The sequence below is a fragment of the Esox lucius genome, chromosome 11, assembly GCF_011004845.1.
Source record: "Esox lucius isolate fEsoLuc1 chromosome 11, fEsoLuc1.pri, whole genome shotgun sequence".
In the NCBI taxonomy this organism is placed as follows: Eukaryota; Metazoa; Chordata; class Actinopteri; order Esociformes; family Esocidae; genus Esox; species Esox lucius.
This window is the reverse complement of record NC_047579.1, coordinates 34,874,502-34,896,101: the sequence shown is the minus strand read 5'-3', so window position 1 is coordinate 34,896,101 and position 21,600 is coordinate 34,874,502. Positions and strand designations below refer to the sequence as shown.

The 21,600-nt window shown below is 41.7% G+C and overlaps 1 protein-coding gene across 8 annotated transcripts in view; it reads right to left on the bottom strand.

The window, feature by feature from the left end:
• Nucleotides 1-21,600, bottom strand: part of LOC105013131 (septin-9-like) — a 100,042-nt gene that overhangs the window by 8,083 nt on the left and 70,359 nt on the right. For 6 of the 8 annotated variants that reach the window (XM_010874441.4, XM_010874444.3, XM_010874439.4 and 3 more), the window contains 4 exons: nucleotides 6,955-7,176; nucleotides 2,641-2,769; nucleotides 2,111-2,192; nucleotides 1,088-1,225 (listed from right to left, as the gene is read on the bottom strand). In XM_010874441.4, the coding sequence (XP_010872743.1) occupies nucleotides 1,088-1,225; nucleotides 2,111-2,192; nucleotides 2,641-2,769; nucleotides 6,955-7,176 (571 nt within the window). Of the gene's footprint in view, nucleotides 1-1,087; nucleotides 1,226-2,110; nucleotides 2,193-2,640; nucleotides 2,770-6,954; nucleotides 7,177-19,228; nucleotides 19,287-20,830; nucleotides 20,871-21,600 lie in introns of those variants that run through there. The other 2 variants (XM_010874445.3, XM_034295345.1) reach the window with 2 other exon arrangements.

The window sequence follows — 21,600 nt, the reverse complement described above, 5'->3', positions numbered from 1 at the left end:
ATCATTTTTCTTATATAGATTCTTCCTTAAGACTGCTGTCACTGGAAACTGACATTCTGATCCAACATGTATTAATGATGTGCTGGTTATACGAACGTTCAAGTACCTTCATAAACAATGTGGCTCAATAAGGCCAAAAGCCTGGCACAGACTGAAGAGGAAGGGCTTCCCTGCAGAGTCTGGGTCCTAGCTACCATGCTTAAACATGTTATTCCTTGCTATTTGGGATTCCGGGTAGGGTATCTGTACAAGAACATTGTGACAACTGCTGGAAAAAAGCTTTATAAAATACCTTTGATTGATTTAAGTTAGCAACCGAGCAATCTTTAGAATACATGGTATCCATGAGTTCATCTAAAAGTAGATTAAGGGCTACATTGATAAAACCACAAATTCCCAGGTTAAGAATCAGAAGAGTGGAGTTCAACTAAAACACTGGGGGGGTGAGGAGTGGCCAACTCTGTATGAAGCTCAATCAGGCCCAGATGTGTGAGCAGTAATAGAAGAGACAGAAACTTGGCCCAGGGAGGCATACACTCTGTGTTTGTTTCAAGGACTGGAGAAACAGAGAAATCTTTCCAGTCACGGAAAACGGGCATTCTGGGATGTGTTGCAACGTGCTGCCTGGGAAACAGGAAATACAGAGGGGGGGGGGGTCTGGAAGAGAAGAGCAAGGGTTTCCATATCTGTCTGCTCCCCAGGGCTGCTCTAGTAAAGCAGAGAAGGATGCTCCACTTCAGCTCAATACCGAGCCCCGGTAGATTGGCGCATATAATTTCTTAGGACCGTAGCATTTTGGGCAGTTTTTCCAGACAGAAATTGTCCTTGTCGTCAGTCATCAGTTACTTGTTCCTCTCGCTCTTTGTTTCTTTGACCCTGTGCTAGGAACAGTAAATTATGCTAACATGCCATTTTTCAACAGAAAGCTATGTCAAATGTACCAATTAGAAAGTCAAAAATCCCAATTATGAAGCCTGACTACCAATCAGCCATATCTTAACATTCCCCTGATTCCACTCATTCAAACTCGTCCTAAGAAATGTGTGCTTGTCTGGGTGTCTGTCTGTCCATCTGTCTGTATACTCACCAGTGTCCTGTGGGTGGTATGAAGTATATACAACAGTGGACCCTTGAGTCTGGGATCCTCTTCTTCCTGTTGATGTTGATCTCCTCCTGAAGATACTGTTCATACTGGTCATTAATGAACTTCATGATAGGCTGCCAACTGTGGGAGAGTAGAGGGGAAGGAGGAAGGGAGTGGGGTTAGGAGGAAGGAAGAGGGGAAGGAGGAAGGAATTGGTAGAGAAACATGAAAAGAGAAAGATGGAGAGAGGGGGTTAGTGTTAAAAAAGCCAGCATCCGTGATGGTATGGGGGTGCATTAGTGCACATGGCATGGGTGACTTACACATCTGTGAAGGCCCCATTAATGCAGAACAATATATAGAGTTTGTTAGCAACATATCCTGCCAACCAGATAATGTCTTTTTCAGAGAAGGCCTTGTTTATTTCAGTAAGACAATGCCAAACCACATTCTGCACATATTACAACTGCATGGCTCTGTAGTAAGAGTCCGGGTGCTAAACTGACCTGCCTGCAGTCCAGACCTGTCACCCATTGAAAACATAAGGCGCATTATAAACAAAAAATAGAACATAGGAGACCGCAAACTGTTGAGCAGCAGAAATCCTATATCAAGCAAGATTGGGAAAACATTTCACTTTAAAAACTACAGCAGTTGGTCTCTTCAGTTCACAAACACTTAATTAGTGTCATTAAAAGAGGAGGTGATGCAACACCCCTGTCCCAAATTGTTTGAAATGTTTTGGTGCAGTAGCATCAAATTCAAAATGGGCATACATTTTTCCAACAACAATAACATTTGTCAGTTTCAACATTTGATATGTTGTCTTTTCTATTTTCAAATAGATATAAGGAATAAATGATTTGCACATCATTGCATTCTGGTTTTATTTGCATTTCACTCAGTGTCCCAACTTCTTTGGAAACAGGGTTGTACAACACAGATGGGATCATTTATTTTAACTGTGTATATATTCACACATACATGTGGCAATATACATTTTAGGCTATTTTACTATTAATGTACCAGTTCTCGTTGTTGATTTGATCCCCAAAGCCAGGTGTGTCGATAACAGTCAGCTTCATCCTCACCCCCTTCTCCTCAATATCTAAACATAGAGACAGAAACACATACACGGTCATTAGAGGGGGGAGAGAGACCGAGATGGGGGTGGTGGGCGAGATGGTGGGGAGGGAGACCGAGATGGGGGGGAGAGATCTCAGTGATATTAAGGGGTCTAGGGCACATTAGACATGAGCTCAAGATTTCTCCACTTGATGTTTCATAATATTCCAAAGGCCCTCAGAGATTTCAAACTTATTAAACACTTATAGAAGATTCTGGAAAATGTTCTAACACAATCAACAACACACAGACAAAGAATGGTGTCACATTGCTCCAGTGGAGCCCTGTAAACTATGTGTCAAGACACACTGAACTGGTCTGGGGGCTCTTCAGGCAGCACACATATCAATGTCCATGTCCCTTACTATTAAAGTTAATAAACAGTAGATAAAGAGGGATTAACCAATATTGAACTAAAGAACTCTTCCTACCGTGGCTGACGGACATGATCTCGATGGTCTTGGGGATCTTCTCCTGGGCCGTGGCCAGAACGGACTTACGGCTCACCTTGGACTTGAACAAGGTGTTCATCAGAGTCGACTTCCCTAGGCCGCTCTGCCCTAAACACACACACAACCAAAAACACAAATCATGTCCCATACTGGGCCTTGCGCCAACAAGTATTCTAGAGGGCCTGGTCAGAGGCTCAGTTACTAAGACATGTACAGGGATTTTCCTGCATTCAAAACTCAAAGGCAGCCATCTTCCCGAAATCTCGCACAACCTCCATATGTCAGCATGGTAAAACATGATTTTGCGCTCATACATTAAATACTAGCAAAATACTGCAGAAAATGTAACGGTAGGGTGAAGCTTTATCCATATGAACATTATTGCCAGATTGGGTGGTTTCCACTCAAATCCACATTTTTAATGGGCTTGGATGTGTCAATTTAGTCTCACTGTAAACAGGATGTGGCAACCCTGCATACAGGACCAGACCGGTACCAAAGTTGCGGAGATGGCTAACGTGGGAAAAAACTAATGGATTCCAGTTCTTACACCCATGCATGTCAAAATATTTCAATAAAACTTAATAACCCCTAAACTACATCCAATCCACATAACATTTGACATACTGTCAACATTATTTGTGCAATATACAATTGAAATATTTAAGTAACTAACAATAAATACAAACCCGATTCCTTCTTCTATGCAGCCATGACATTGTAATTGATGCAGTATGGGGTCTGGCATTGTCATGTTGGAAAATGCAAGGTCTTCCCTGAAAGAGACGACATCCGGATGGGAGCATATGTTGTTCTAGAACTTGGATATAGCCGTCAGCATTGATGGTGCCTTTCCAGATGTGTAGGCTGCCCATGCCACACGCACTCATGCAACCCCATACCATCAGAGATGTAGGCTTCTGAACTGAGCGCTGATAACAACTTGGGTTGTCCTTGTCCTCTTTAGTTCGGATGACATGGCGTCCCAGTTTTCCAAAATTAACTTCAAATTTTGATTTGTCTGACCACAGAACACTTTCCCACTTTGCCACAGTCCATTTTAAATGATCCTTGGCCCAGAGAAAACGCCTGCGCTTCTGGATCCTGTTTAGATATGGCTTCTTTTTTGACCTATAGAGTTTTAGCCGGCAACAGCGAATGGCACGGTGGATTTTGTTCACCGACAATGTTGTTATTTCCATTACAGTATCATTCCTGTATGTGATACAGTGCCGTCTGAGGGCCCGAAGATCACGGGCATCCAGTATGATTTTCCGGCCTTGACCCTTACGCACAGAGATTGTACCAGATTCTCTGAATCTTTGGATGATATTATGCACTGTAGATGATGATAACTTCAAACTCTTTGCAATTTTTCTCTGAGAAACTCCTTTCTGATATTGTTCCACTATTTTTCACCGCAGCATTGGGGAATTGGTGATCCTCTGCCCATCTTGACTTCTGAGAGACACTGCCACTCTGAGAGGCTCTTTTTATACCCAATCATGTTGCCAATTGACATAATAAGTTGCAAATTGGTCCTCCAGCTGTTCCTTATCTGTACATTTAATTTTTCTGGCCTCTTATTGCTACCTGTCCCAACTTTTTTGGAATGTGTAGCTCTCATGAAATCCAAAATGAGCCAATATTTGGCATGACATTACAAAATGTCTCACTTTCAACATTCGATATGTTATCTATATTCTATTGTGAATTAAATATAAGTTTATGAGATTTGTAAATTATTCCATTCTTTTCTTACTCACGATTTGTACAGTGTCCCAACTTTTTTGGAATCGGGTTTGTATTTATGAACGCGTAGACGCTGGATCAGCACAAACAGCAGAGCCTAGTACAGCAGATGAACGATGTGGCGTCAAGGCAAGGATGGGGAAAAAGCAACGCAACAAGGCAGTAATATTTACAGCTCTGTTGTGTTTTTTATGCAAGTCAAATTAACCAGAAAATAGCATAACAAAAATAGACAATATTATTAAATGTGATTGATTATAAAGCTGATGAGTGATTTCATATTTTTTCTAGATCCTCCAATAAGATAAAGTAATACATAATTAATAATAGAGTTCAGTATGAGAGGGGTGTCCGGTAAAGCGTCGGGGAGCCAAGGTGGGGTACCTCTATCTTTGCCTAATTTTGATTCAGGAAAACCCCTGCATGTACTTTACAGGCTTCACTCAAAAGCTAGTCTCTTTTCCTGTGCTGAGCAAATCCTATCCCAGCAATGACGTTACTGTATCACAGAATAAATAGTCATTTTGGACAGATGAGAAGAGATGTTTCCAGTGAGCTCTGAGGCCAGGGTTCAGTCTGGTGGGCTGCAGGTCACCTGGTCAAAAGACCAGATGGGAAAGAAGCGGGACTTTACACGGACAGCCAAAAAGGTCAAAAGGCCAATCAGTGGACAAAATAATCATCACTGGCTTGGTTGCCTAGAGACCATCGCTCTTCAGAAGCAATAGGCTGGTTTTTCCAGGCCACAGTCCGGGGTGATGTTTTTAATCTTCATGTTAAACTAATACGGCATGACGGAAGGTCATGGCTAATTATCACTTCAGGAGTGTGGGAAGATATGCCCAGCAAAAAGCATGTGTAGAGTTGCATTCCGCTGACCCAATGGAATAACATCTGGTGAAGTATTAGATTGACAGTCGACTGTTCAGATTAAGACCACGTCCCCAGCCCCCAGCCCCCCACCCCCCGCCCCGCAGGTGTGTTCGTCTGTGCGTTGCCTGTCTAGCAGGGTCTAAGGTCTTTAATCATGTCATAGCCCAAAAGCCAGCCCTGAGCAGAATGGGCTGTATCCAGGACCTCGGGGGCCACCACACGGGAATGCGGCAGGAATTTGTTGATAGCTCACAAAGTAGAGAGAGAACAGAAGCACAAACCCTGCCTCAACCCAGATCCTGCCCACCCTTTTAGCCAATACCCAACCACAGCACAACTAGTCACCTTTCTTTGTTAACTACATTGACGCATATTCATAATGTTTCTTGGTGTAATGGTGCTGCTAGTGGGAGAGAACAGAAAAGGAAGTAATACGCAAAATATCGACTAAGTTCAAACTCACACCAAATGGGTGGGGAGCATTTAAGATAATGGGATGAGCTGTGTATATATAATACACATGAAATTAAAGTTAATTACAGTTCCAGTATACGCAGGGAGATTAACAGGTTTAAGTGGAATATGGTTAGCATGGTCTTCTTTAGTTTCTGTGGGACAGATGCTTGGTTGCTGAGTATGGGGAAATATGGGAGTATGGGAAAATAAATGATATTTTAAAATGCAATGAGTGACTGGAGTGAAGGAGGGGAACAAATCGTTTTAGGACCTCAATGGAGGGCATTTGGCAGACGATGAGTCTTTCCACTGATGTACAATGCAGTTCAGCGTACCCGTACCCCGGGCAGACCCAAACCAGACGCTGATGGAGAAAGTGAGGATGGACTCTACCATTTATGTGTAAAGCCGGACCAGGACTGGAAGATTTATTCTGTTAGCTGCCTCAAGTACCAGGAGACTTTCGATAAAGAATTCCGCCTTTGCCAAGAGGCTAAAACTCTTTTTTCGTGGGATCTTCTAAGGACAAAGATCCTTAATGCAAGGGTGTCAGAGCTGGGCACCGACCATTAGTCCATTAATTGTTAATTAATAACTAAGTTAACATTTTCATTAAGAATTTAACATTTAACTGTGAAAATCATTATCAAAGTAATTATAAACTTCCATTAAAACCATTAAGTCCGCTAAACCAAAAACTTCATAAATATACCATAAATATACCTATTTATAATATTATTTTTGAACAATTTTACCTCATTTACAGGTGTTTGATCAAACAACAACCACATTTTCTCATAGCTTATTTTCCTGATCAAGAGGGCCAATCATTCCAAAGGGAACCAGCTATGGCTAGACTAGAGGGCAGTCTAAATCTGTCTTATTTTCTGTATGCTCAAAATAATAACAATGAATTTAACATTGAAAAGTGGTGTATGACCTTTTTTCACTTCTCCAAATGTCAAGAAACTGAACAACTAAATGGCAAGTCCTGAAGTGGAAAGTTTTTAATATTAATTCCATGGATACTTGAATCCTCCCTAAAGTGCCCCTGTAGGCTATAGGTCATTAAGTGAGGCACTGTATCCAAGGAAAGTTCACACAAAGCAGACAAACTGTTGCAAGCTCATCAAATGGGAAGAAAGCATGGCAGACGGTCTGGTCTGGTCTGGTCCCCAGTGTAGGTAGGTGTGTCCCTGCCCACCAACTCACCTACAACCATAATGTTGAACTCAAAGCCCTGCTTCATGGCCTTCCTCCGCATTTGTTCCAGGATGGCATCAATGCCCACGTAGCTGAAGTCCACCATGCCAGGACCTGGCAGAGGCTTCTCCACCTGGCCTGCTGCAGGAAATGCTGGGGGTGGCACCATCATATCTGGTACGGCCATTTCAGACATGGCTCTACTGCTGTAGTTGGGAATGACGTCGCTTCCTGAAGAGAACCAGACAAAGGAGGGACAAACATTAAATAATCGATCAGCGTGGCAATAAATACCCATTACACAACAACTGCAAAACCGAGTTGCAATGTCAGTAGAGTATGGATAGTTGTTTTGTGGGATTAATATATAGATAGTTACACGTCACTGACGATACATCTTACATCGTTTGGGCAATATGGCAATACAGTTGGAACGCAATGCACCACAACACAGTCCTTTTAAACACACAATCAATATGTTTGCTAAATATTTTGTATTTATATGCAAAACGTTTTTACTCCATAATTAACAAAAAAAAAAGAATTGAACACCATCAGTGTTGGGTGAGTGCGTGTGCGCTCACACGCACACGCACGACTGTCAGCTGCTCTCGGAGACATTAGGGCAGGCTGCCAAGAATTTTACAGCAATAAAGATTCCAGTCCCTCCCTGCTTCAAACATCCAGCCTGTTACAAAACCCAGCCTGTTACAAAGCACCCAGCCTGTTACAAAGCACTCAGCCTGTTACAAAGCACCCAGCCTGTCACAAAGCACCCAGCCTGTCACAAAGCACCAAGCCTGTCACAAAGCACCAAGCCTGTCACAAAGCACCAAGCCTGTCACAAAGCACTCAGCCTGTCACAAAGCACTCAGCCTGTCACAAAGCACTCAGCCTGTCACAAAGCACCAAGCCTGTCACAAAGCACCAAGCCTGTCACAAAGCACCAAGCCTGTCACAAAGCACCAAGCCTGTCACAAAGCACCAAGCCTGTCACAAAGCACTCAGCCTGTCACAAAGCACTCAGCCTGTCACAAAGCACCATGCCTGTCACAAAGCACCCAGCCCAGCCTGTTAAGTCAAAACAAAAAGCAACACCAAGGACAGAAAACTACGAGAATCCCAGAGATTACTTATAACCAATTAAGTTCTACAGTTTAAATACCAGCCATTTTTCCATATAATTCCAAGTAACATACTCTTTTCATAGACATGTGTTTAGTAAGAGACACACCTAGTCTGTAGGGAACTACCTCTTACTGGCCTCCCCACCACTTCCCCATCCTGTTCCAGCCAACAGTCAGCAGGTTTGGCAGACAGGACACTTCTACAGAAGTTCCATACACAGGTAAGGAGTAATGCTGAACCCTACATTTCCCTTATCTAACTTCCATAGCAATAGTAGCTTTACACTCTGCTTACAAATACAAATGCTACGGAAACATGTCTTATCTTAACAAACCACAAACCCCTGAGATGCCTTATTGCTATTATGAATTGATTAAAGTGGTTAAAAGTGATGTCATTATGTTAGTTTTATCTAGATGAACATAATATCTGGAAAGACATGCTTCGGAGAATCATTTTGTAATTGCGTAAACACCGTGTTCAGAATGATAATTCTGTTTGACCATTCCCTGTAGGTAGTCAGAGGGCACGATACATTATGGTTGTGTTTGAGTCGGTTTAAGTGAAGGATGAACAAAACGCTTACATTCTGTACATTAGTAATGCATGGCACAAGTTCCTATCAGAGGCATTTATCCCACAACAAACAACCCCTACTACAACACACATTTACCAGTGGAAATCACACATTTTCAATTGTTTTCATTGTGATAAATTAATACATACTTTCATCCTTCCACTAAAACGGTCTGCTAGCTTTACCACAAGGGAAGCTGCCACCTGCCCTCTGTCCAGTTCCTTCATAACTCCAGAAAGCATGCAGGCAAGATGATTTCTGACACCTCCCACTCCGGTCACCCACTGTTTAGAAAATGTTCCTTCGGCAGGCTGAGGGCTGGCGGGTGGTGCCGTTCAATCCCGATCCGAAATCCCACCAAGAGGAACGTTTATTTCCCGTTGCCACGTGACTGGTAAATAAACATTTCTGTTTGTGCTGTTCCACAGAGATGCACACCACATCAAGCCACCTCCAAGCTGTTATGCATTACTGCCCACAAAACGCTGCTCATCTACCTCCATTTTTATAGTACTGCAAATACTAGATTTTAAAAGGATTTCCGGAACTTCGTAGTCTGGTACAGTACTTTTGAGAATCTCCAGGCAGTCTAAAAATAAACTTAATAAAGGGACTTCAAGAAAGCTCATGAACTCACTCACACTAGGGGCACCACAAACCAAAAACGCATACCTCCATATTTAAAACATACAGTTCTGAGCCAGTTTAAAAGAAACCCCGGCAACTTTTCAAAATTAAGACTGTGCAGCCTTGTGCAGTATATGCACTTTCATTTAACTGGGATACAACCAGTGGTGGTAAAAACAAAGATTTTTGAGGAAAACTATAAGTAAAGAATGTGAGCCAGTAGGTCCTGGTGAGGTGGATGGCAACTGATTGGATGTAGTATTTGGTCTTGGCCTGCTTTACAGTGTATAAACACAGGTGATTGAGTGGTGTTTGGACAACGACTCAATAGATCTGAAATGAACGTTGGCTCCTTCATTAGTTACAGAGGCTGGTTGGCTGGATCACCTTAACAGCTGGGAGATATTACTTCAACGTTATCATACTAGGTCAAGGAGAGAAACTCCCAAATATGTACCAAAGGATCAGTTTACCATACAGTGAAAGAAAAGGAATGGATTAACACTAGGACCGCCAAATGCCTGCACCAATTGGCATTTGAGTTTGTAATAAATATTCAACTGACATTTTGAAAGCTACACCCTCCTCCTTCCATTACGTTTCCTAAATAGTCATATATTACATTGTTCTGTAGTCGGAATTCTAATCTGACAAACAGAAAGCTATTTAGAGACCATTAACCAGTTTTTAGCGCCTGGGTAGCAAATGTATGTATTAAATGTATTAGGCTAAATACTTATTCACAAAACGAAATTACAATTATATCTCGTCTTTTCTAATAACTCCTCTCGGTTTTTCGACAACTTATTCATGTCACTTATAGAAAACTCTTATATGCCAATAATCTAGGAGACTAGAGCTATGCATTGGTGTTGAAATCAACTGGATAACCTGCTGGTGAGACCTGCAAAGACGCGTCGTTCACAGCCTGTTCATTTCGGACCTCGTCTTTTTCTATGTATTATTTTTTATTCCATTTTTTTGTATGATGAGACCTTCAGTACCAACACATTCTTATATTTAAAAAATGTATTAACCATTTAAAACAAATAAATTCTGTAATTCATTATTTTATAGATGATTGTATATAGCTTGATGACAACCCAGTAGATGAACAGATCTTCTGTCTGGATGGTGATGCTGCATAGGTGGATGTCCATGCTAATAGGGACGATTCGTATGCTTATGATGCCTAACGGCGTCCGACTCTGGCGGTTACTGGGGGTCAAAAAGGCCTGGCAGTTCTAGTGTTAAGGTTTTGAGTGTGTGTGTAAAACATGCCAACTGTTTAAGTTGGTCATTTCTTAGAATGACTATGAGATCAACATTGTGTTTGGCTAGCTAACAGACAAGATAAAAATGGGCAACAGTAAACATGACTTTGCCTAAAAATAATGCATTAATGCAATCAGTGTAATATTACATATGAGAGATCTCTGTGAAATGTTTAACCCAAGATCAATAAAAGCCCTGCCAGTGAGGTCTGAAATATTACATGGGTTAGCAATAATCAAATCCCAGGGCTTGTGAGCTGAATGCTGTCCAACAGATCAACAGATAAAAAAGTGTCAATTATAATTCCACAGTGTGTTTATGTTCTCAGATGTTGCCTTGTTGTCAGTGTTGTCAACATGGGAAATAGTTACAATACCACCATTCTTGACTGATTTATCTTAACTGATCCATCAGACCACACCCATGTGAACTGGTCATTAACGTTAATTTTTCTACTTTCTGATATTAATTTTAAAAAAACTGAAAAGGAACCAGGCAAACCTAGTTCAGCCGGCCCGCAATAAAGAGAGATGTTGTTGCCCTCACTGGATTCGAACCTGGGTCTCCCAAGTGAGTGGATGTGTCAACCACTACAACACAGTGCTATACTTTGGCCCAATGTCGGTATAGCATCTCGACAATAAGATAATTCTGTCACGTATTAACATCAGACTAAGTTTGAATATTTCGCTAGACACCATTAAGCATTGTGTTTAACTGACTTAGGTTTCTTAGTAAGTTTACCTCCATCACAAATAGCATCTATGAAATGTATGGCTTTTGCCAATGGCAAAAGGGGTTTTGCCAATTGCAAAGGAGTTTTCAACCAAGCCTATATTACCCTAAAAACCATGCACAAATGCGTACTTCAAAAATCCACCAGAAATAGTTGCAATATAACCGTAAACAGTTTTATTTTAAGCTTACTATAACGCATCTACTGAAGGTTGTAACCAGCAACATTTTTGTATATCCAATCCTAATGAAGGTTTTGTCGGAACAAATCCTAATGTATAATTTGCTTTGACTATGATAAGATCCAAACACGGAACCTATTCGATGCGGGTCCACGTCTCTAACCACTACACTGTTTAACAAGGGCTAGTCAGGCAGTCAGTCAGCAAGAGACATTTGCTCTTCTTGGCTGGCCCGGCTCGCGTGGTCTGGCAAAAATTGCATTGAGTAAGCATTGTCTATACATGCAGAATATCAAAACCCACTGATAAGCCAAGAAATAGCTTCTGAACTAAGTAAAACTGCCTTCACTTTTTGGGTCCACAGAAGTGGTACAAGTTGCAAAACAAGATCAGGCATGAATGCTGTGGGTTCTTGAATAAATGTGTAGCACGACATGTAAGTTTTGCTTGTAGAAGATGCCTCCTTATGTCATGTAAATATTTCAACGTATCATGTATTGAACTATGATACATAAACGTGTTGTTTATCATTGCATAATGATAAATTGCGAAAAACCCGCAGACACACGTCCCTCCGTGGAATGGTTTGGAAACCCCTGGCTTAGAGACTAGAATCAACTGAACAGAACTTCTGTCATCAGTGGAACCATATGGGTCACAAAATAATGAATTGAGTGATGGATTTATCCTGTCAATAATAATTTCTTGGAGATTAGAGGGTCACATTACAGAGGATACATATTTACTGTGTTTTGATTTTATGGATGTGCTTTTGTTTGGGTGGTAAGTGAAACTGGTGTCCTGACTCACTGAGATCTTCCAAAAACAACATCAAGTGAATGGCACAATTAAAATGGCAGTATTTTGGTGACACATTGTAAAAGTAGGGATGTTAACCCCTTTTCCAAGCAGAACTCCCAATCTGGCACTCATTCCATAATTACATTATCATATCTGGGTGAAAAAGTTTTGATCAGGGGAAGAGCGTGGTTGAAAACGGGTGAGAGCGTGGTTTTGAACAGATACCGAACGGTCCAGCGACAACCTCACATCAGGGGATGATGAAGCTAAGACAAAGGGGGCTACAGCACCCCCAGCACCCCTACTTCCCACAGCAATTATATTATAAGCCACCAATACATCCCAGCACCCCTACTTCCCACAGTAATTATATTATAAGCGACTAATACTTCCCAGCACACCTACTTCCCACAGCTATGTACAGTTAGGTCTGGAAATATTGGGCACTGACACAATTTTCATAATTTTGTCTCTGTATGCTACCACAATGGATTTGAAATGAAACAACCGAGATGCAATTGAAGTGTAGACTTTCCGCTTTAATTCAAGGGGTTAAACTAAAATATCTTATGAAACGTTTACAAATTGCAACCATTTTCATAGACAGTCCCTTTACTTCAGGGGCTCAAATGAAATTGGACAAATTAACACAATCATAAATAAAATGTACATTTTTAATACTTTGTCGAGAATCCTTTGCAGGCAACGACTGCTTGAAGCCTGGAATGCATGGATATCACCAAACGCCGGGTTTCCTCCTTTGTGATGCTTTGCCAGGCCTTTACTGCAGCTGTCTTCAGTTGTTGTTTGTTTGTGGGTCTTTCTGCCTTAAGTTGTCTTCAGCAATTGAAATGCATGCTCGATTGAGTTGAGATCAGGTGATTGACTCGGCTGTTCCAAAATGTTCCACTTCTTTGCCTTAAAAAAAATCCTGGGATGCTTTCACAGTATGTTTCGGGTCATTGTCCATCTGTAAAGTAAAGCACCGTTCAATCAACATTGCTGAATTTGGCTGAATCTGAGCAAAATACAATATATCCCTAAACACTTCAGAATGAATCTGGCTGCTTCTATCTTCTGTCCCATCATCAATAAACACTAGTGACCTTGTGTCATTGGAAGCCATGCATGGCCATGCCATCACACTGCCTCCACCATGTTTTACAGATGTTTTGGTATGATTCGGATCATGAGCCGTTCCAAGCCTTCTCCATACTTATTTCTTCCCATCATTCAGGTACAGGTTGATATTAGCTTCATCTGACGAAAGAATGCTGTTCCAGAACTGGCTGGCTGTTTTAGCAAAGTCTAATCTCGCCTTTCTGTTCTTGAGGCTTATGAATGGTTTGCACTTTGTGGTGAACCCTCGGTATTTGCTCTCGTGAAGTCTTCTCTTTATAGTAGACTTGGATAATGATATGCCAACCTCCTTGAAAGTGTTCTTCACTTGGTTGGGTGTTGTGAAGGGGTTTTTCTTCACCATTGGAAGGATCCTACGATCATACACCACTGTTGTCTTCGGTGGGTGTCCAGGCCTTTTTGTGTTGCAGAGCTCACCAGTGTGTTATTTATTTCCCAGAATGAACAAAACTGTTGATTTGGCCACTACTCCTAATGTTCCTGTTATCTCTCTGATGGATTTTTCTTTTTTGGCAGCCTAAAGACAGCCTGTTTCACTTGCATTGAGAGCTCCTCTGACCCCATGTTGTGGGTTCACAATAACAGCTTCCAAATGTGAATGCCACACCTAGAATAAACACCCAACCTTTACCTTCTTAATTGATAAAGAAGAACCCAAACCTGTCCATGAAACAGCTTTTGAGTCAATTGTCCAATTACTTAGAAAAAGTAATTTTCAATTGTCCCTTGAAAAAGAAGCGGCTACATATTAGAGGTTTAATTCCTAAACACTTCCTCCAATTTGGATGTAAATAACCTCATAATTAAAGTAAAGCGGAGAGGCTGCACTTCCAGAACATATTTAACTGTATCTTGAATATATTTAGGTAAAAAGCCAAAATAAAACATGTGCCAGTGTCCAATTATTTCCGGACCTAACAGTATATTATATTATAAGCCAACAATACATCTCATGTTTCAATAAGACTGTTTCTCCCTTGAAACTATTTCCCCAGGTTGTTGCAGTTAAAATGTATTTTCAGTCAACCAACAGTACCTGGTGAAAGAAGGATAAAGTTATGTATACTAACTTCTGAAACAAGCCAGTTAGATTTTCCTTCACAGCTGAAAAATCCACAGAACAAACATCATTTTTGAATATCTAAAACAAAATAAAACGTTTCCAGATTTACTGTTCCCAAAGAAAGATTTTCTGTTTCCAATTATGCCAATGAAGAATGCTGGTTGGTCTGGCATTGCCGAGTAACCAACTGCTTTGCTTAGTAAATAAAATTAAGAGTCCCAATACCATGGAGAGGCAGCAGCAGGGGAATGAATCACTGATTTATTCTCTTCGCATACAGCTCTACTTTCCACTCCAACCAGCTAACTACACACAGCTCTACTTTCCACTCCAACCAGCTAACTACACACAGCTCTACTTTCCACTCCAACCAGCTAACTACATACAGCTCTACTTTCCACTCCAACCAGCTAACTACATACAGCTCTACTTTCCACTCCAACCAGCTAACTACACACAGCACTACTTTCCACTCCAACCAGCTAACTACACACAGCTCTACTTTCCACTCCAACCAGCTAACTACACACAGCTCTACTTTCCACTCCAACCAGCTAACTACACACAGCTCTACTTTCCACTCCAACCAGCTAACTACATACAGCTTTAATTTCCACTCCAACCAGCTAACTACATACAGCTCTACTTTCCACTCCAACCAGCTAACTACATACAGTTTTAATTTCCACTCCAACCAGCTAACTACATACAGCTTTAATTTCCACTCCAACCAGCTAACTATATACAGCTTTAATTTCTACTCCAACCAGCTAACTACATACAGCTTTAATTTCCACTCCAACCAGCTAACTACATACAGCTTTAATTTCCACTCCAACCAGCTAACTACATACAGCTTTAATTTCCACTCCAACCAGCTAACTACATACAGCTTTAATTTCCACTCCAACCAGCTAACTACATACAGCTCTGCTTTCCACTCCAAACAGCTAACTACATACAGCTCTACTTTCCACTCCAACCAGCTAACTATATACAGCTTTCATTTCCACTCCAACCACAGCCATCTAACTACAAACAGTTCCACCACGTCAAAACCATTTCAGATTTTGAGTTTAGTTATGTTTTGAGTGAGGAATAGTAGCTCCCTGGAAGAAAGCTCCTTGCATTCCATTTGGTTTATTTCCAGCCAAGATTGTGTAGCTGGTTTGCCAGATAAAGTTTAACGTTTGTTGCAGCTAGATTCAAAGTCCAAATGTTTTTCTAATGTGCTTCTAATATTTATATTTGCTTATTTTATTTTTTTTAACATTAGAAGAATATATTAATCATATTCTCGTGTGTTGAACCATTTTGACATTTAGGTTGAACATGGGTTCTGACAACTATGTTTTCAATCTTGGGTTTAATATCAATTTTAAATGCATCAGAACTAACATTTTGTGATTATGTTTTGCACAGCTATGGCTCACATTTAGCCCGATAGCATAGTTATACAGCAAGTTATTGCATCATTTCTAAGATATTTTATTTCTGATGGAGAACATGTACATAAGGGTAACCTATCATTAGACATGCAAACAGGCATTTGCCATTCAGCTTGCTTTGTCATAGAAGGCTTCAGAAAAGAGCAGTTTAGCTTATTTGTGTGTCATACAAGTCTACACAGCTGTTCGACAAACATGTTAAAAAATGTCAATGATCCATCATGAGCCTTTTTTGCTATTGGAACGCTTTCATCTTTACTGCGCTGGTCACAAATGTTTTTATGACTGTACTTTACAAACATCTGAGGGAAAGAAAGAGGGCTCCAATAAAACAAAAAGAGGATAGAAGACAGATTAGCCTTTTGCCTATAATTTTACGCCAATGCTGGAAGGATGTTTCCAGTGACATTTCTTGCAAATACTTCTTTCTAAAGAAAAGTGAACATGCTATACTATCATTCATCAAGACTGAGTCCTGGTTGTCTGCTTCCAACTGCGTCATTTGGATTTCTCATGGAAACCAAGGAGGAATAATTATGAAAACATCTAACTGACCCCTGGCACCAGCAACACTGCAGATGATGGGCAAACAGAACCCACTGACATATACAGTCCACACACACAGGTTGAGTCACCTTCACAGTCATATGAATCAATCTGATTTGGCCAGCCAGGAATAATGCTGTATTATGTCCCAAATACCCCCTGGCAAGACCCACTCAGTTACCACCCACACAGTTTCCCACCTCACGGAGAGCAGCTCCAAACAAATTGGGGGAATTGGGGTGAAGGCAGGGCAGACACTGCATGTTGTGCTAATATCGGGTGTGTTTTCATAGCAAAGCCCATTTCCCAGAGTTCCCTCTGCCTTCATGTCCCCTGTGAATGTGACCTACAAATGTACAAAGCTGAAAACATATGGTGTCACCAGCCAACAGTGGAATTAAAATGTGCGCATGCGCATGTGTGGGTGGGTGTGTGTGTGTGTGTGTACCAATGTTTTGTTCTGAAAATCTAAGAAACCTCCACAGTGTTGGGGGAATGACCAGCGTCCAGCTGTTTGCCAAACATCTGAATTCCAAACACATGACTCAATACAACACAATTCCCCATACAATCTCAGATATGTCAAAATCTATGTACAATGAATATGTCTCATACAATGGAAAGCAGGTTCTCAGTAGAGATTTTTTTTCAGGTGCAAACATCTTTAGATTGTGAGATCTGTTCCACCACATACACTACAGACACCCTCAGAGACAGACTAATGTTCCACCACATATACTACAGAGACCCTCAGAGACAGACTAATGTTCCACCACATACACTACAGACACCCTCAGAGACAGACTAATGTTCCACCACATACACAACAGAGACCCTCAGAGACAGACTAATGTTCCACCACATACACTACAGAGACCCTCAGAGACAGACTAATGTTCCACCACATATACTACAGACACCCTCAGAGACAGACTAATGTTCCACCACATATACTACAGAGACCCTCAGAGACAGACTAATGTTCCACCACATATACTACAGACACCCTCAGAGACAGACTAATGTTCCACCACATATACTACAGAGACCCTCAGAGACAGACTAATGTTCCACCACATACACTACAGAGACCCTCAGAGACAGACTAATGTTCCACCACATACACTACAGACACCCTCAGAGACAGACTAATGTTCCACCACATACACAACAGAGACCCTCAGAGACAGACTAATGTTCCACCACATACACAACAGAGACCCTCAGAGACAGACTAATGTTCCACCACATACACAACAGAGACCCTCAGAGACAGACTAATGTTCCACCACATATACTACAGACACCCTCAGAGACAGACTAATGTTCCACCACATATACTACAGAGATTAAGGTATTGAGGGATCTGCTTTCTTTATATCACAATTTGACACAAAACACCATGTTACAGGACCTCCAACTGCCTATAAGGACACTACCGGCATACTTCTGACAATTAGTACTGTATGTTTACATCAATATCAAGAATTCCCCCTGGAGTAAAGTGAAGAGAGAGGAATGAATACAGTACATAATGTCTGAAGTCTGAAAATTATTTCTAAAAAATACAATTGTTCTTCATCAAAATGTTAAATTGAACTACTATATTGATCCAACTCTCTATAATAGTGTCATTGTGTAACACGTAGAGTAATGGTCATGCCAAACGTTTGACCATTACAGTAGGTAGTACAGCTTGATATATGAGGTGAAACTTCAGCATGAAAATTCTTCTAACCTTGTTATTTAGAAATCTTTAATCAAAATCTGAACAAAAGAATGCTACAGACAAACAACCATACATGTGAAATAGAAAACAGAGATTCATGACAAAGCACTGTTAGACACACTTTCTATACTGAAGAGTTTTCATAAGCATTTTGGGCCCATTAATAAAAATAAGCTTAAGCAAATGTTTTTGTTTGTTCCACTTACTTCATTCAAGTATGTTGGATTGAACAGTTTTCCCAGTTCTTACCTATAATGTATCCTTAATAACTTGAGTTAATAATAGATAAATAGGTAATAATATAAAGTTACATGACAGGGAATGTTTTTATGACAGACTGGCTTTAAACAACCATCTACACACATATACAGCAACGTTTTGTAAATGGCTACAAATAGCATTTCATTTTCAGTCACAGAAAGGGAAATGTTTTGCATTCATTAAACTCCTAAAACATATCAGGTGTTAAGAGAGGACAACCTTAAAAAGTTTCATCAATAATGTGTCATATACTTGTCTTCCACAAACTGAAACATTCACTGGAGAACCTAAAAGCAGTAACCTACAACAGGTCCTGCTCCTGCCGGTCATTTGTCTTGGTGAGGTCAAAGTGTTTTACGTGGAATGGTTCTCAAACAGCTAGCACAAAGGCCAAGAGGTCTGGGATCTGACATTTGACCTCTCTAATCTGAGCCAGGGGTAGAACTTCTGTGTGACTCTTAAAACTGAGGATGTGTCCACTCTCAGCGGACGTGCTTAACCACCTTGGAGACCAACATGTGCCCATATCGAATGAGATGTTCGTTTTTTCATTTAGGAGAAATTACAAAGGTCTATTAAAGACGATCTAACGGAGCTAAGCCTGCTAGTGGGTTTGTAAGCTGTGGGTGTGTAGATTAGAAATGACTTTAAGACAGATGGCAGTGTCAGTGTTATTTTCTCATTGACTTACAGTTTGAAATGTCAGTAACGAAGGCTCTAAACAGGTAAATAGCAGTCTCTGTCTCTCTCTGGTCTCCTCAAAAGACTTACCAGAGCAGCCAATGTGTCTGTCTGGTCTCCTTACAGGATTCATCAGGGCAGCCAATGTCTCTCTCTCTGGTCTCCTTACAGGACAGCTGTATTTACGGTGTGACAGCTGTTTATTACTGTCCAGACACTTTCCGCCAGTCTGTCTGCCTCCCTGTCAACCTTTCCCAAACCCTGTAGCTCATCAAGAGCACCAATCATTTTGTATCAGATGTTAGATCTCCACCTTCCAAAGACATGCCTCCATCCTGCTGACTACAGGGACCTTCACACTGAATGGGTGGAGGAGGACTACTACACAGCAGGGCCTCACACCCTGTATGAAACGTGGGAATTTTCCCAGGATCCAAGGTGTTGATCAGTGAATTTCCAGAACTGCTCTGCATCGTCTCCCTCCTATGTGGTGTACGAGCTCTGTATGCAGCACAGCGATGTAATGGATCCACATAAACAGCAGCATTACACAGGCCCACGTGGGGGTCATGTTGTAAGCGGGCCGAGAGAGCGGGGGAGCAGAAAAGAACCAGAGCCTAGCAGAGAGAAGAACATCAGGAAAAACACTGCTGCTGCAGAGAAACCGTGCCTTGGTTACGCAAACAGACCCCTCACCTCCCAGGATTCATTAAAACAGTTTGGCCCTGGAATGGAAGACGCAATGTTAGGCGCGCACACACACACACACACACACACACACACACACACACACACACACACACACACACAGGGTGGAACAAACCTAGAACACCTCCTCCCCTCCACTGTCCCCTCCTGTTCTGCCCTCTAACCCCCAAGACAAGAGCTCGGTACAACACAGAGGAAAACTACAGGATGAACCAGCAGAATGACGTTTCCTGGGAGTACAGTACAACACAGAGGAAAACTACAGGATGAACCAGCAGAATGACGTTTCCTGGGAGTACAGTACAACACAGAGGAAAACTACAGGATGAACCAGCAGAATGACGTTTCCTGGGAGTACAGTACAACACAGAGGAAAACTACAGGATGAACCAGCAGAATGACGTTTCCTGGGAGTACAGTACAACACAGAGGAAAACTACAGGATGAACCAGCAGAATGACGTTTCCTGGGAGTACAGTACAACACAGAGGAAAACTACAGGATGAACCAGCAGAATGACGTTTCCTGGGAGTACAGTACAACACAGAGGAAAACTACAGGATGAACCAGCAGAATGACGTTTCCTGGGAGTACAGTACAACACAGAGGAAAACTACAGGATGAACCAGCAGAATGACGTTTCCTGGGAGTACAGTACAACACAGAGGAAAACTACAGGATGAACCAGCAGGATGACGTTTCCTGGGAGTACAGTACAACACAGAGCAACAGAATGCCTGCTCCCCTCTAGATAGAACAACAAACATTGGAGTGAAACATAACATGACCCACACACACCTACCTAATGCACAGCTGAGTAAAGAGAGAGCTAGGAGTGTATGGCTGACCGAGAAAACCAACAGGAAATTAAAAGATTGAAGGAGAAAAAGCAGGGAAAGAGGGACACAGGGGGAAGAACAAGGAAACCACACACATTCCCTCTCATTCAGACACACAGCGAGGGACACAGAGCTGCAGACTCACCGTGTGTGTCGTCCCCTGCTGAAGAGCAGCCCTCCAGTGAGAGCCGTGCTCCAGTCGATGAGGAACCCTGTGGCCACTCCCACCTCACCCCTGTCATGTGACTCTGGACCACAGGCATGCCACACCCCCCCCCCCTCCTCCATCCCTCCCTCCCTCCCTCCCTCCACATCTCTTTCCCCTTGACATTAAACATCTTAAACCGACAGAGGGTATGAATGAGAGAATGAAAAAGATGAGAGATGAATCCGCTGATATAAAGCCAGGAAAATTGCTAGACAGAACCAGAGACGTACACGTAAAGACAGAAGGAGAAGGAAGTTGTTGGAAGGATCTTGTAAATGTACATTGCCATTTGGAGATAGGTATCAGTGGTTGTTCAAACCAGACTGAACACACATAATACATGGTCCTGGATAAACCGTTCATATCAGTATGTGTATATGCACATTTCTTTGTTCTTGGTTTGCGCGTACGTTGTGTGTGAATGCATGTACGTGTAGACTAAGTCTGTTTTGCAGTCCTTCCCACCCTCAGCCTGCCTCTGGCCAGAGGTTTCAGAGAATACAGCATGTCCCTCTGAGTCTGATTTATTTAAAACCCTACAATTACCAGTCCTGTCCCTTTGTTCCTGGGGCACCCACATTCACAGGATTCTAATCATTCCACAACACATACCGGAGACCTAGCTGGCCCAAACCATGTGTTTCCTGGCCAGTGGGGACCTAAAGGGAGGAAGTAGGCTAAATATTTACTTCAGTAGCAGCTTTTCA